The 15089-nt window shown below is 41.4% G+C and overlaps 2 protein-coding genes across 11 annotated transcripts in view; one reads left to right on the top strand and one right to left on the bottom strand.

The window, feature by feature from the left end:
- TRIP13 (thyroid hormone receptor interactor 13) overlaps nucleotides 1-491 on the bottom strand; it is a 36124-nt gene extending 35633 nt beyond the window's left edge. For 2 of the 5 annotated variants that reach the window (XM_045003851.1, XR_006576707.1), the window contains exon 1: nucleotides 190-329. In XM_045003851.1, the coding sequence (XP_044859786.1) occupies nucleotides 190-319 (130 nt within the window). In that variant the 5' untranslated portion in view covers nucleotides 320-329. The other 3 variants (XM_045003854.1, XM_045003852.1, XM_045003856.1) reach the window with 3 other exon arrangements.
- BRD9 (bromodomain containing 9) overlaps nucleotides 344-15089 on the top strand; it is a 54966-nt gene continuing 40220 nt past the window's right edge. For all 6 annotated transcript variants that reach the window (XM_045003839.1, XM_045003840.1, XM_045003841.1 and 3 more), the window contains exons 1-5: nucleotides 344-494; nucleotides 3428-3648; nucleotides 7006-7138; nucleotides 10309-10369; nucleotides 13269-13413. In XM_045003839.1, coding sequence (XP_044859774.1) covers nucleotides 419-494; nucleotides 3428-3648; nucleotides 7006-7138; nucleotides 10309-10369; nucleotides 13269-13413 — 636 coding nt within the window. In that variant the 5' untranslated portion in view covers nucleotides 344-418. The remainder of the gene's footprint in view (nucleotides 495-3427; nucleotides 3649-7005; nucleotides 7139-10308; nucleotides 10370-13268; nucleotides 13414-15089) is intronic.

A 15089-nucleotide genomic window follows, 5' to 3' on the forward strand; every position in this document is an offset into this window, starting at 1 on the left:
CCGGGGACACCGCAGGGGCCGCTGCAGGGGCGGGCTCACCCCTGCCCCGCGCTGCCAGGGAGGCTCCGGGCCGCTCGGCTCCAGGGAGCCCGTTTGGGCCCCAGCGCGGAGCGTGCCCGGCAGCCGGAACCGGAGCCCCCTGCCCGGCCCGGCCCCCGCCGCCCGCTCCCCCCGCGTAACGTAACGTAACGTACCGCTCCGCGCGCCGCTGCAAGGAGAGGAGGGGGGGGGGCTGGGCTCGCGCACGGGAAGCAGCTGCCGTCGCTACTTTTGGAAAAACGCGGGCAAGGGAACCCCGCCCCCTGCCCCGGAAGTTCATGCTCCCGGCTGACCCCTTACCCGGAAGTGCGTCTCCCGACTCGCTTCCGGTGGGGCCCGAGCGGCGACGGCGGCTGTTTCCGGCCGCGGCGGGGCCGCCATGGGCAAGAAGCACAAGAAGCACAAGACGGAGAAGGCGGAATGGCGCTCGGCCGCCGCGCCCCCCACCTACAGCGGTGAGCGCGGGGCCCTTCGCTGCCTCCTCAGCCCGCGGGCGGCGCCGCTCGCTCGCTCGGCGCATTCGGCCCCGGTTGTCGCTGCCCGCGCGGGGGGGCGGGGACTCGCGACGCCTGTTTTATGGCGGGCGGGCGGGCGGCTGCTGAGACCCGGCGCCGCGGGAGGGGGGCGGCGCCCCCGCCTTGCTGCCCTCCCGGGAGAGCGGGTGTCGCTCCCGCGGCCCGAGCGGCGCGTGTGGCTGTCGCTCTCCCCGCGCTGCGCGGAGCCTGGGCCTGCTCGCCGGGCCGGTTCCCGACTGAAAATAGACGGGCGGGAACCGGCCGAATGAAGAGCAGCAACTAACGTGCGGGGCTGGAGCCCCCAGCGCTGGCAGCGAGCCCCGCTCACGCGTCAGGCTGCGGAGTGTGGCTGTGATCCCTAATGCTGTATCTTCCCCGGGCGCTAGGGAGAGCCCCGCAAGGCCCCGGGGAGCCTAGCGCCACAGTCACGCGCTCCTGGGAGACAGGTTTCGGAGCGGGAGCCCTGTTAGTCTGTATGAGCAAGTGTCCCTGCAATCTCGCCTCACCCACCTTCTCTCTCTAACCTCCTGGGTTCAACACACACACTGCGAAGTAAAGTCTTTGTGTAGTCAGGTGCTTATCACATTTCCCTCTATGTTCAGTGCACATACGTAACTCTTCAGGTGCATCTGTCAAAGAAAGTTTCCCATAAAATATTTGAACCCTTATATTTAAAAGAACAGGTGCACTAATTGATGAGAGAGCCTGAAGAAAATGAGAGATTGAGCATTACTCAAAGTAGATTGATTTAAATCAGAGCAGTTTAAATCACCAATTTTAATCATGGTTTAGATCAGCAAGCAGGAAACCTTGGTTTACATCTGTCTTAATTGTGTTTTTGCATTTTAACTTTAGTTATTTTTCTAAAGAAATGTTGATTCTCATGGGTTGGTAACCATTAAAACATGTTGATTCACAGCTAAAGATAGCTCTGTGCTAAAATTGGTACTTCATTTGCTAGCTAGGACAACATGCTACAGCTATACATATTTAAGCAATTATATGGGTGAATATACATTTAATCCGATTCTTATTTTTTTTTCTATTAGAAAATAATGAATTGCATTTATTTACTAAATTAATTTTTTACTTGTGATGAGCTGTACTGGGATGTATATTGGAATTCATTTTAAAATGTGCAAAAAAGCAGCATATTATTTTTTTAATTAATTTTAAAAATTGTCTTCAGTGTGCTGATTATATCATATATATTATTATGCTCCCAAACGTCTGTTAGTCTATAAGGTGCCACAAGACTCTTTGCTGCTTTTACAGATCCAGACTAACACGGCTACCCCTCTGATACCTGATTATATCAGAATGTTTTTATTAAAACATGTTTTGCATTTAAGACTGATTTATTAAACAAAGGAAGTAATTAGTAAATAGAGCTGGTTGTGTCTGGTCACTGTGTTCTTCAAGATTTTAGAAGTAAGGCCTGGTCTACAGTAAAAGATTAGTTCAGTTTAACTACATCAGTCCAGGGCTGTGTGAAATCCACATGTAGACCGAAAGTCCCCATGTAGATAGTGCTAGGCAATGGAATAATTCTTCTGTTGACCTAGCTACTTCCTCTTGGGGAGGTGGATAACCTACAGTGATAGTAGAACCCTCCCATCTGTGTAGGTAGTGTCCATACTTAAATGCTACAGTGGCACAGCTGCAGCATTTTAAGTGTAGACAAGCCCTAGTAGTTCTCATCTTCTCACACAAAGGACTTGTCTACACTACCAAGTTTTGTTGACAAAACTTATGTCGACACCTAAAAGTCGACAAAACAAAAATCACCAAAGAGTGTTCACACTTGTTCCCTCTGTCGACAGATCATGTCCACATTGGGGACACCATCATCAACAGGGTGAGCAATGCATCGTGGGTATGTATCCCACAATGCAGCATTGTAGGGAGGAAGAGCTGATTGCTGCGCATCTTGGGATTCTCTCTAAGTTCTCCCACAGCCCCCTCAGCTGCAGAGAGCAGTAGCATGAGTAGCTCTGTCAGCTCTCCATGTTAAGGAATGGCAAAGCAGCACAGCAGTCTGTCCCCCTCCTCCTGTAGCAGGGCAGAACAGGATAATTCCCGGAGCTTTGAAAGGGGGGTGGGAGTGCGTGCCTGCAGGGCAACAGAGATCAAAACACTGAGCAGAGAGCAATCAGGGCAGGCATTGTGTGAATTGAATTAATCTGACAAAGAATCAAATAACTGCAGTTTACAGTCTTGGTTCTTTAAACATGTTTTCAATTCTTTTGGCCTCACCTGAACATAGTTTATTTGTTAGAAAGTTATAATCTATGGGACAGGCATCAGTAGCAGAAAAAGGAATAATGAAATATTGGCTCCTTAATGGTTCAAGAGGAAATTACTTAAGCAAATAGTTGAAATGCTGACTTAAAAAAGTCTGTAAATAGTTGCCACAATATTTGTTTTTAATATAAAGATTAATTTAATTTCTTGTCAGACAATCAATTGTGGAGATTCTTACTTTAGAAACTGTTAAATTCCTGGATCCTGCAAACATTTATACCTGTACTTTACCTTACTCGAGTGAGTAAAGCTAAGCATGTGTGAATGTGTTTTCTGATGTTTTCTAGAACATAGCAGATTATGATTTTTATTAATCCTTATTATACAAGAAAATAAAGTTGGTTTCCTTAAATTTAACATTTGTGACTGTTTAGGACAGCTGTTTCCTACCTCAGATCTGTCAATTAAGGATTTTTTCTTTTAAAACTCCTTCATATACATTTCACAGTAATTACGCTATAAACTAGTTTGTAAATGGAATTTTTGGTAGAATACTGTCTGATAACTATTATTGTTCACTGTGTAACTTTTTTGTGTGTTTATGAATTTTTTACTATGCTTTAATTTAGATTATGTGGATAAGCCCCTGGAAAAGCCCTTGAAGCTAGTGCTTAAAGTTGGAGGAAGTGAGGTCACTGAACTCTCAGGATCAGGGCACGATTCAAGTTATTACGATGACAGGTCAGACCATGAGCGAGAGCGACACAAAGAGAAGAAGAAGAAAAAGAAAAAAAAGTCTGAGAAAGAAAAAGAAAAGCATCTTGATGATGAAGAGCGAAGGAAGAGAAAGGTAAACAATGACTCGAGAATGCAGGGGTACAAATTCTTTTCACGTTTGCTTGTCATATCTGAAAAGTGTTTCTTGCATGAAAATGCACATTTCAGTTTAAGATGCAGTTGACTGAGAGGAATAACTAAAACATAGCAGTATTATTTCTTCCTTTCCACCATTTCTAATCCAACGAGGGTCCTTTTTGTATATTTTCATCTCACTCTTAAAAAAAAAAAAATCCTTCTTTTGTTTTTGTCCAAATTTTCTGTCATCTTAAAAAACAAAAGTGAGGGCTGTATTTCACCAAATTAATTGCATTTAGAAGTTGGAGTAGGACTAAATTTTATAATCCCTCAATCTCTAATTATGCAAATACTTATGCATGTGTTTTTAAACTTAATCCTATGAGTAGCCCCATTGAAGTCCTCTACAACTGGTTGTAACTATTTTTCAGTTTCTTCACTTGCCATAGTCATCTGTGCCTTTGTCACCTCCATGTCAGATGAGTTAACATGTTGTATGTGGGACTGTCTCTAAAGACCACTTCAGTTGGTGCACAATAAGACAACCCTCTTGCTTAGCACAATGTTGTGCAGGATATGTGTTACACCACCATTTCAGATACTGCATTGTCTCCCTGTTAACATCTATGGGCAGTTCAAGATGTTTATTGATCTACAAAGCCCTATACTCGGGCTTGGCAGAATTCAATATGTTTTATAGTTTTGACAGATATCACTGTTTATTTTTTTCACCATTTTTTCAATTTTTATCCATTTAAATTTTCACACTTACAGGAAATTATGGGAGGAGTCAGACAATAACTATTTAATGACAGTAGATACTGAGATTCAGAAAGTTAAAACTTTATAAACTGTTAAAACATAAATAACAAGGAGTACTTGTGGCACCTTAGAGACTAACACATTTATTTGGGCATAATTTTTCATGGGCTAAAACCTAAGATGAAGTGGGTTTTAGCCCTCGAAAGCTTATGCCGAAATAAATTTGTTAGTCTCTAAGGTGCCACAAGTACTCTTCCTTCTTTTTGCTGATACAGACTAACACAGCTACCACTCTGAAACCTGCTAAAACATAAATTGTCAACATTACATGTCAAAATATACAAAGTAAATATCCTTCTTAGAGTTTGATTTAAGTCCTCAAGCTACATATTTCTTTTTGTCTGTGTGCAAATTTCAGTTATTTTTATGGACTTTTTTGTTGTTGTTTTTGTTTGTGTATGATGAAATCAACATTTACAAATATTTACTGATTAAAAATCTCATCCTTCCAAGCCTATCTATGTGGTTTGGGTCCTAGTCACTGCTGTTCTCCCTGTTCTTAGCCAAAATATGTAATGTGGTCAGCTGACAGTCCTTAGATTTAATTACCCTTTCAGAGGCTCCCAGTATCTTAATGTTCCCTGAGACAACAGGAAGGGGTGTGTTCTTACAACTTGTGAAACATCTGTGTGCTCCTCACATATGTGGAAGGTATTCATATGATAATTTGCAGAACAATGTAATAAATGATTTTATTATAAATCTTTTACTGTATTACCCACTAATCAGCCTTCATGACAGCTTGTCTACAATTGAAAACATTGCATTTTTAAAATCTGATATGTTGCATCTCATTGGAGTTAAAAACAGGTGCTTTATTACATTGAGAAGGGGAGAGTCCCAGCTTCTGACTGAACCCAGCATGTGATTCTTGTCCTGGAAGTTCCTGACATGTCAGACTTCAAAACTAACATCGTTAGGTATAGACGATCTATTTCAGATCATGTATAAAGGCTTCTGTGGCTCCCTTTGAGACCTGCACAGATACCCTTGATAACTAAGCCACTTGGCTTTACCAAAAGGAGAGGGATTTAAAAAAAAAAAGTATAACATTTTGTAAAATGCCCTAAAGCATTCCTAAATAGCTCTTTTATAATATACATAAAGTCCAGGGTTTGGTGTGATATAAAGATTTTATTGGTCCTCCTTTGCAATAACCTGCATTTCCCACTTGTTTCTTTGCTAGCTGTAAATAATGTGACTTTCCCAGACTTGTACTACTGAAAGCTGTATATGTTATACAAGATGAAACTGACCTGTATTCCATAAACAGGCGTGAAGTTAGTGACATCTGTAGTTAAGTATTGTCTAAGCATTCTTCTTTCACCTTTCAGTTCTATTCTCCTTAGATTCTTATAGGGTCTTCATCCCTGTAGTATCTGAACACCTTCCAGTAGTTCATTAGGCAAGGTGACTTGAATTATCTTCAATGTTTGTTTTCTGCCTAAGAGTGAATTTTTCTGGAAAGTTTGATCTGATCAAATATGGATCAGAAATTCTTGAGAATGAGGCACTGGAAAAAATGGTTTCTGTTATAGAAACATTTTTGCAATGTATTTTTGAACATCTCTATTACCACTAATTACCTGGGACTGAAAAACTGAAATTGAACAGAATAACAGCCATTAGGGAAGAAAAGTGTTTCGCTGTGTCCTATGATGATTTTTATTTTACTTTTGAAAATCACGATTTTCAAACCTTCATAATTAGCAGATGTGCAGTAGTCTAAAATTATAGAACCTTTTAACAGGTATATCCTTTTAACAGATATATCCAAATGTTGTAAATGACAGAGGGCTGCTGTGAGCATGCATCAGTAAGCACTGTAGTAAAAAATGGAGTGAGACCGCCTAATGCAATACAAGATTGTTCACGTGCTATGGAGGCTTACAGGAGAAGATCCGTCAGATATCTCCAATCTTGTAAAGCATTTGTAGTTGCTCTACTGTGGAGTTTGAGTTTCAGTGTACTTATTCCACCCAGTGCAGACTGTCTTCTATTTACTACACCATTCTGTAAATGTGTAGTGAACAAGGCAAAGCTACGTGCTTCTTTCTTCATTCATAGTAACTATAAGATGAAGCATCACAGCTGACCAGTTAAGACTTACAGAACTTTACAGTTAACTGTGCTCTTTCATTGTGCAATTATTTGTATACATTTTAATGCCATTTTTTCTAGCAACTATCAACCAAAAAAAGTAGCTGAATAGATACAGAAATGGAAATGATTTGCAAACAGTTACTGTAAGTAACAGAAATCATTTCAAAGAAAGTATGTATAAGGTTGTGCTTTAGATCATAATTGTCCATCTTACAGTTCAACACTAGGAGTCTGTGGTCCCCCCCCCCTCCCCCCGGGATTTGAAGAAAGTGTATATTTGTCTTTAAATTTCTTGACTTTCATTGGTATCACTTGGATACTTAGTATTATTTTAATAAAAGGTTTTTGTATGAGAATATTTTATTTGAACCTGAACTGCCCTTTGTGAATATCTTCTTTTAACTATCTCCTATCCTTGCTATATTAGGAAGAAAAGAAGAGGAAGAGGGAGAAAGAGCAGTGTGACACTGAGGGAGAAACGGATGACTTTGATCCTGGGAAAAAAGTGGAAGTTGAGCCACCTCCAGATCGCCCAGTCAGAGCTTGCAGAACTCAGCCAGGTAAGTGACCAAGACTAGATGGGAAACCAGGAAAATTTACATTTCCTAGTATGTTCTTTAAAATTTTTCATAACTGAGTGTTAAAATAATACTTATGATAATATACCAGGGTATTAAGCTTTCAAGCAGAATGTAGAGATTTCTGGTGAAATCCCTGGATATCAGCAAACTTTTCCAGGTTGGAAAGATACTGCATAAAAAGCAGTTATTCCTCTTAGCACCTTTGGGGCTTGATGGGTACATTCTCAGGTGCCAGTTAGAAGTAAATTTTCAGATAGTTCTTCACAAGTTCACATCAGAGTGCATTTGCCTGTTTGAAGTACAGTCAAACCTCGCAATAACGCGCCCTGCCATAACGTGAAATCGCATTTAACGTGATCATAAGTTGGCTCCGCTTTAAGGCCTAATACCAGTGGTCCCCAATGCCATGGCACCCGCTGGGACATTGATGTGCCCCCGCTTAGTGCCCAGGAAGGGAGAGAAGCTGCGGCCCCATGCCTGCCGGGGACAGAGAACTCCAGGGCTGCGGGCACCGGTGCTCACTGTCCCCGGCAGGCACGGGGCCACAGCTTCTCTCCAAGCCAGAGAGAAGCCGTGGCCCCGCGCCTGCCGGGGACAGAGAGCACCGGCGCCCGCAGCCCTGGAGTTCTTTGTCCCTGGTAGGCGCGGGGCCGGAGCTCCTCTTGAAGCCGGAGAGAAGCCGGGGCCCCGCACCTGCTGGGGACAGAGAGCACCGGCGCCCGCAGCCCTGGAGTTCTTTGTCCCTGGTAGGCGCGGGGCTGGAGCTCCTCTTGAAGCCGGAGAGAAGCCGGGGCCCCGCGCCTGCTGGGGACAGAGAGCACCGGCGCCCGCAGCCTTGGAGTTCTCTGTCCCCGGCAGGTGCGGGGCCGCGGCTTCTCTCCCCTGCTGGGCACTAGGCACTAGGTGGTGCAAATCAATGCACTGCGTTCAGGACCACTGACTTAAACTGACTGGCTTGAAACCCCACTATACCGCAACCCCGCATTTATTGCGATGGAATTTTTTGGACCCCAAACATCACGTTATAGCGGGGTTTCACTGTATAAAAAAGGATATTTAAGTGTCATTCCAGTATTGCTGTTTGCAGTATGTGCACCAGAATAAGGTGACTTGCAGCTACATGTAATTATTTTGATTGAACATATAAAGGACACCTATGCATTTCTCTAACTTCCTGACATGACATTAAAATATAACCTACAATAATAAAATGCAAAAATGAGCAAAAGAGCCAGAGATCCCACACCAAAGCAGGGATTCAGCAGAAAACATCATAAAATCCCTGTCCGTAAGCTTTCCCCAAGTCCCTCTTCCACCTCTACACCTTACCCTTCCCTCAGTGTCCTGTGCAAAAATTGGTCTTTGCAGTATGCCCTAAGTGTCAGAAAATTCACACTATTTTGGACCAGTACAGGAGCAAATCCACAGGAAAGGGAGAATGCCTCGCCAGCAGCAAGCTTTCTTTTCTAATTTGTCAAGCTTCAGCTCAGTCACCTACCTGATATTATTTGTGGAATGCTCTCAGTTACACAGGTCCTGAGTCATTATGTTGTTAATTTTGGCTTATAACACCTTAAAACCTTTTCAGGTGCCAACGGGCAGCTAGTGCATGTACCTGTAATGTGTGTGTTTATCCCTTCTTACTATACAAATTCCATTAGATCCTGGAGCCAGTGCTCAATATTAAATTTAGGTAATTTTTATAAGCAATTTTTTTTTTAATTCCTTCAGACTCCTAAATTATTTGAAATCCTTTACTAACAAAAATGTTCAGAACAAAGGAATCTCACTCCTGAGTGCCATGTTAACTTTGCTTAGGCCGCTTCCTTGAAAGATACATCAGTAAATGTCTAGCAGAAATCTGGACTTGTATGAAAATTAGCAGGCTTCATTTCAGTCTTCATAAGATTAGAACGCTGGTTGTTGACAGGGCAAATCAAAGACGGGAACTATACTTACCAACTGAGCAAATCAATCTTGAGGAATTTGCAGGTTATGGGTGCTCCCTAAATGGAGTGTGTAAGCCCACTGTCAGAATGGGCCATAATCCTACAGGTCATTCACAGCCTCTGAACACACTTTGGCATTGAAAGCCTGGCAAATTTGAAACAAATGACTGTGAAATGTGTCCTGTAGGCTGCACTTCATAGATTCATCTGTGCAGTAATTAAAATATACTTGTGTCTCTAGCATCTGTGTTTGTTCTTTGTCTTTATTTTTAAAAAATTAACCCAAATCTTAGGAAAACTAATGCAAACCTTTTTGTAAATGGAACACTAAGGTTGCACTGATAAAATGAAGTCAGGAAATGCAGAAATCAGCACGTATGCAGCAATACCAGCACAGTCAGGTGTCACATATGCTGGGGCGGCTCCAGGCCCCAGCATGCCAAGCGCGTGCTTGGGGTGACATGCTGTGAGGGGCGCTATGCTGGCCGCCGGGAGGGCGGCAGGTGGCTCCGGTGGACCTCCCGCAGGCGTGCCTGCGGAGGGTCTGCTGGACCCGTGGCTCCGGTAGACCTCCCGCAGGCGTGCCTGCGGAGGGTCCGCTTGTCCCGCGGCTCCGGTGAACGCCTGAGGGAGGTCCACCAAAGCCGCGGGTCCGGCGGACCACGGGACCAACGGACCCTCCGCAGGCACGCCTATGGGAGGACCTCTGGAGCCGCCGGCCGCCCTCCTGGCGGCTGGCATAGCGCCCCCCGCGGCATGCCGCTGTGCTTGGGGCGGCAAAATGTCTAGAGCTGCCCCTGCACATATGAAATCATTTTCTTGTTAAACAGATTCCTGAGTATATTACTCCTTGTTAAATACTTGCCATAAAATATGCAGGTTGTGTGTCATGGATGATTATGTTGCTGTAGGCACCATAGTGTATGTATTTCTTTTACTTCTATGCTGCATGAACATTTCTCATTTAATATAATTAAATAACTAACATATAAGGAAATAAAGTTTTATTGCATATCAGGAATAGATTTATTGTATGTGCTTTTGCTGCCCTTGAAATGCAAGGCTTATTGGCTTCTGGAGCGAGTTCGAGCCGCAGGGCTATCTATTAAAGACTCGGGTATAAAACATGAACTTTATTCAGAAGTAAATACTGTCATTTGACTGAACTTTGTAAATATTTTTCACTCTCTCAAATTGCAGCTGAAAATGAGAGCACACCCATCCAACAATTATTAGAGCATTTCCTTCGTCAGTTGCAAAGGTAGGTCTGCATACTATATAGACAGCTGTGTAGATGGTAACTGATGCTTATTAATATGCTGCTTTAGAACTTTCTAATTTGGTCTTCATTTTGGGATGAATCGTTTCAAACTGATTTATAATTTGGTTTACCACCATTGCTACCTTATTGGACCCAGTAAGAGAAACTATTCAAGATTAATTGCATTTAGAAAAGTAGGAACTAAAAGTTTCTGCTATCATTAGTAATTTTATGTACATTAATTACTTATTTTAGGGATTGGAAACCAACTGCAAACTTTTGTTCCATAAAATGGAATAATCTCTGGTAATATCTTATGATTTATTCTCTATCTGTCTGATTCAAATAAAAGTTCATAATTAATTGGTTGTTAACTCATTGGTTGGGAGAGGTTTTTTCATTTTATAATTTTTTTTAAGATATCAGCTGCATATAGTCCAAGTCCTTGAAAAATCACTAGTAGATTTCTCCCTTTGTAATAAAACTATAAATTTAATTTGAGACTATTAATCAGCTATTAATTCTAAAACTAGTTAATCAGGAGCACCGCTCTTAATTAACTGCTTTAGTAAAAACGAAGGAAAACCCTAATAAAAAAGATGAAAACAAGAGTTAATCCTGCAAGATGTTCATTGACCACAATGTCTACTGATCTTTTGTTCTTTAAGGGAAACTAATACAAGTATAAATGCAAAATGTATACCAGTAAATCAATAAACAATTAATAAATAAATAAACAATAAACAATTAATTTCAAGCACTGTCTTATAAATAAAAATTAATTACAATTAACCACACTGTTAAACAATAATAGAATACCATTTATTTAAATAGTTTTGGATATTTTCTACATTTTCAAATATATTGATTTCAATTACAACACAGAATACAAAGTGTACTGTGCTCACTTTATATTTTTGTTTACAAATATTTGCACTGTAAAGAAAAAAAATCATATTTTTCAGTTCACCTCAGACAAGTACTGTAGTGTAATCTCTTTATCATGAAAGTTGAACTTACAAATGTAGAATTATGTACAAAAGGACTACATTCAGAAACAAAACAATGTAAAACTTTAGAGCCTACAAATCCACTTAGTCCTACTTCTTGTTCAGCCAACTGCTAAGAGAAACGAGTTTGTTTACATTAACGGGAGATAATGCTTCCTGCTTCTTATTTACAATGTCACCTGAAAGTGAGAACAGGCATTCACATGGCACTATTGTAGCCGTCATTGAAAGATATTTATGGGCCAAATGCACTAAAGATTCATATGTCCCTTCATGCTTCAACCACCATTCCAGAGAATATGCGTCCATGCTGATAATGTGTTCTACTCGATAACCATCCAAAGCAGTGGTGGACCGACACATGTTCATTTTCATCATCTCAGTCAGATGCCGACAGCAGAAAGGTTGATTTTAAATTTTGGTGGTTCGGGTTCTGTTGTTTCTGCATTGGAGTGTTGCTCTTTAGATTCTGAAAGCATGCTCCACACTCCAATCAGATTTTGGAAGGTACTTCAGATTCTAAAACCTTGGGTCGAGTGCTGTAGCTATCTTTAGAAATCTCACTTTGGTACCTTCTTTGTGTTTTGTCAAATATGCAGTTGAAAGTGTTCTTAAAACGAACAATATGTGCTGGGTCATCATCCAAGACTGCTATAACATGAAATATATGGCAGAATGCGGGTAAAACAGAATAGGAGACATACAATTCTCCCCCAAGGCGTTCAGTCACAAATTTAATTAATGCATTATTTTTTTAATAAGCATCATCAGCATGGAAGCACATCCTCTGGAGTGGTGGCCGAAGAATGAAGGAGCGTATGAATGTTTAGCATAACTGGCAAATAAATACCTTGTAATGCTGGTTACAAAAATGCCATGCGAACGCCTGTTCTCACTTTCAGGTGACATAAATAAGAAGACGGCATCATTATCTCCCATAAATGTAAACAAGCTTGTTTCTCTTAGGCTAGGTCTACACTGGGAGTGGGGGAGGTCAACCTAAGATACGCAACTTCAGCTACGCAAATAACGTAGCTGAAGTCAGCGTATCTTAGGTCGATTTACCTGGCCGTGAGGAGGGCAGCGAGTCGACCGCTGCTGCGCCCCCGTCAACTCCGCTTCCACCTCTCGCCGCTGTGGAGTTCCGGAGTTGATGGCAGAGCGATCAGGGATCAATTTTATCGCATCTACACTAGACGCGATAAATCGATCCCCAATAGATCGATCACTACCCGCCGATCCAGCAGGTAGTGTAGACGTACCCTCAGTGATTGGCTGAACAAGAAGTAGGACTGAGTGGAATTGTAGGCTTCAGAGTTTTACAAGGCTTTGTTTTTGCGTGCAGTTACGTAACAAATAAAAATCTACATTTGTAAGTTGCACTTACACGATAAAGAGATTGCACTACAGTACTTGTATGAGGTGAATTGAAAAATACTGTTTCTTTTGTTTGCCATTTTTACAGTGCAGATATGTGTAATCAAAAATAATATAAAGTGAGCACTGTCAACTTTGTATACTGTGTTGTAATTGAAATCAATATATTTAAAAATGTAGAAAAACATCCAAAAATATTTAATACATTTCAATTGGTATTCTATTGTTTAACCGTGCGATTAAAACTGCGATTAATTGCTATATATTTTTTTAATTGTGATTTAATTTTTTTGAGTTATCGCTTGAGTTAACTGCAATTAATTGACAGCCTTAATAAAAATATTCCCAAACAGGTTAAATATTCTTAAATTCTCTCTCCCATATCAGCAGATACTTTTTGTTTTGTTTTAAAGCAACAACTGGTGTTAATGACATAAAATGATATGTTATAAGGAGTAGTGATCATTTTGTTTCCTAGCATAATTATACATATTTTTTTATTCCATTTTTAGGAAAGATCCTCATGGGTTTTTTGCTTTTCCAGTCACAGATGCCATTGCTCCTGGATATTCCATGATAATAAAACATCCCATGGATTTTGGCACTATGAAGGACAAAATAGCAGCAAATGAGTACAAATCAGTCACCGAATTCAAGGTGAAGTGATAAGGATGTGGTTATTTCAAAACATTTTCAATAAAAAACTTTAATTTGAGTCAGTTTTTTAGGTGAAATTAGTTCATCAGTCAGGCTTCCAACATGTAATTCACTTATAAATAATTCATCACACTTTTACATTCTGTTGGTAGGAGTGGGATTATACTCTGTACTCTGTGTATATCTGTCCTGCTGTCCTAGGGCAACTGCTAAGATTATTGCAGACGAAGAATGTGTACTACTGATAAACTTACTGTGGTATGCAATTCAGTGCTACAAGGAGATAACATTCAGAAAAACAGGCTGAGAAGAACTCGTTATTTTAGAGAACTCTAGATGATTTGTTTAAATCTAGATTAGTTTATTAATGACCAAAAGGTGATGGTGCCCTTTGGAGGCACTTTGACTTATGTTAAATGATCGTGATGTTCTATGACATAAATGAAATAATATGTGCTGTATGTAGAAATTTCAACTCCGCTTTAACTAGAGAGCTGCTATTAGCGTCTCCATAATTCTTTGGCAGATACTTTGTATAAGGGCAGGTCTACACTAGAAGCGCTACATCGGTGTAGCTTGCTGCTGTAGCGTGTCTGGTGAAGACGCTCTGTGCCGACGGGAGAGCGCTCTCCTGTTGGCATAATTACTCCACCCCTGCAAGAGGCAGAAGCTATGCTAGGGGAGAGCAACTCCTGCCAACACAGCGCCAGTGTGGACAGTGCTTAGGGTGCTGTAACTTGCGTTGCTCAGGGGACTGGCTTGTTGTTTTTTTAAGCTAGATCGATTTAAGCAATAGTGTAGACCTGCCCTCTGATAAAGAATAATTCTCATTTTAGTTTGTATTATCTTTTTGTACAGTTAGTGTTTCATTCTTTGATTATTGCCTTTTCCGAGTGATTTACAGTCTGAAATGGCCGGCTAGCATTGGACCAGTGTCTTGGCTATTGAAGACTTGTTTTAGGGGATTTGAGGAAATGGCCTGTTTCACTCCCATTGGGTGTATTTTGGTTTTAGTTATCAGGAACTACATTGGTGGTATTGCTTGCTCCATTGGTGATGGATGAAAACAAGATGTTCATAGTGATTCTTTTAGATCCGTTAGCTGCCTTGAATATCATTGTTCATAAGGTAGTATTGATGCATCTTTAGAACTTAACAGAGGTTGGCAGTGTTGCTGTTGAGTGGTTCTGTTCCTTTCTTTGAGAGGTCCCACAGGGTGGTATTGGGCAAACAATTACTTGTCTTTCCCAAAGGTGCTCTCATTCGGGATTGTGCAATTATTCTCTCTTGTTCAGTGAAGTATGAGGCCATTATGGGAGTTGGTAAGAAAGGTCTGGGTTGCAGTGTCTTCAGTGTACTAACACTCACCTTTTGTTTCTCTCTCTTCCAACTCCACTGGTTGATTGGAATGAGCTATTCAGCATCTTAACAGCAAGGCATGGGTGAGAGTTGGAAGGCTGAGTTTCAACACAGGCAAGACTGAGATAATGGTTGTAGGCAGAGGGGAAGCCACCCCAGAAATTATGACAGTTATATCATCACCCCCTGTTAGCAGGGTTGTCTGTCATTTGTTTCCAAAGTCTTCACCTGGGTTTCTTTTTGTAGCTCCAGTTTCTACTTAATACTCTGGGAGTAGAGGTTGCCAAGTGTTTCATCTCCTGTACTCGACGAAGAGT

Source organism: Mauremys mutica, chromosome 2 (assembly GCF_020497125.1).
Source record: "Mauremys mutica isolate MM-2020 ecotype Southern chromosome 2, ASM2049712v1, whole genome shotgun sequence".
Lineage (NCBI taxonomy): Eukaryota > Metazoa > Chordata > Testudines > Geoemydidae > Mauremys > Mauremys mutica.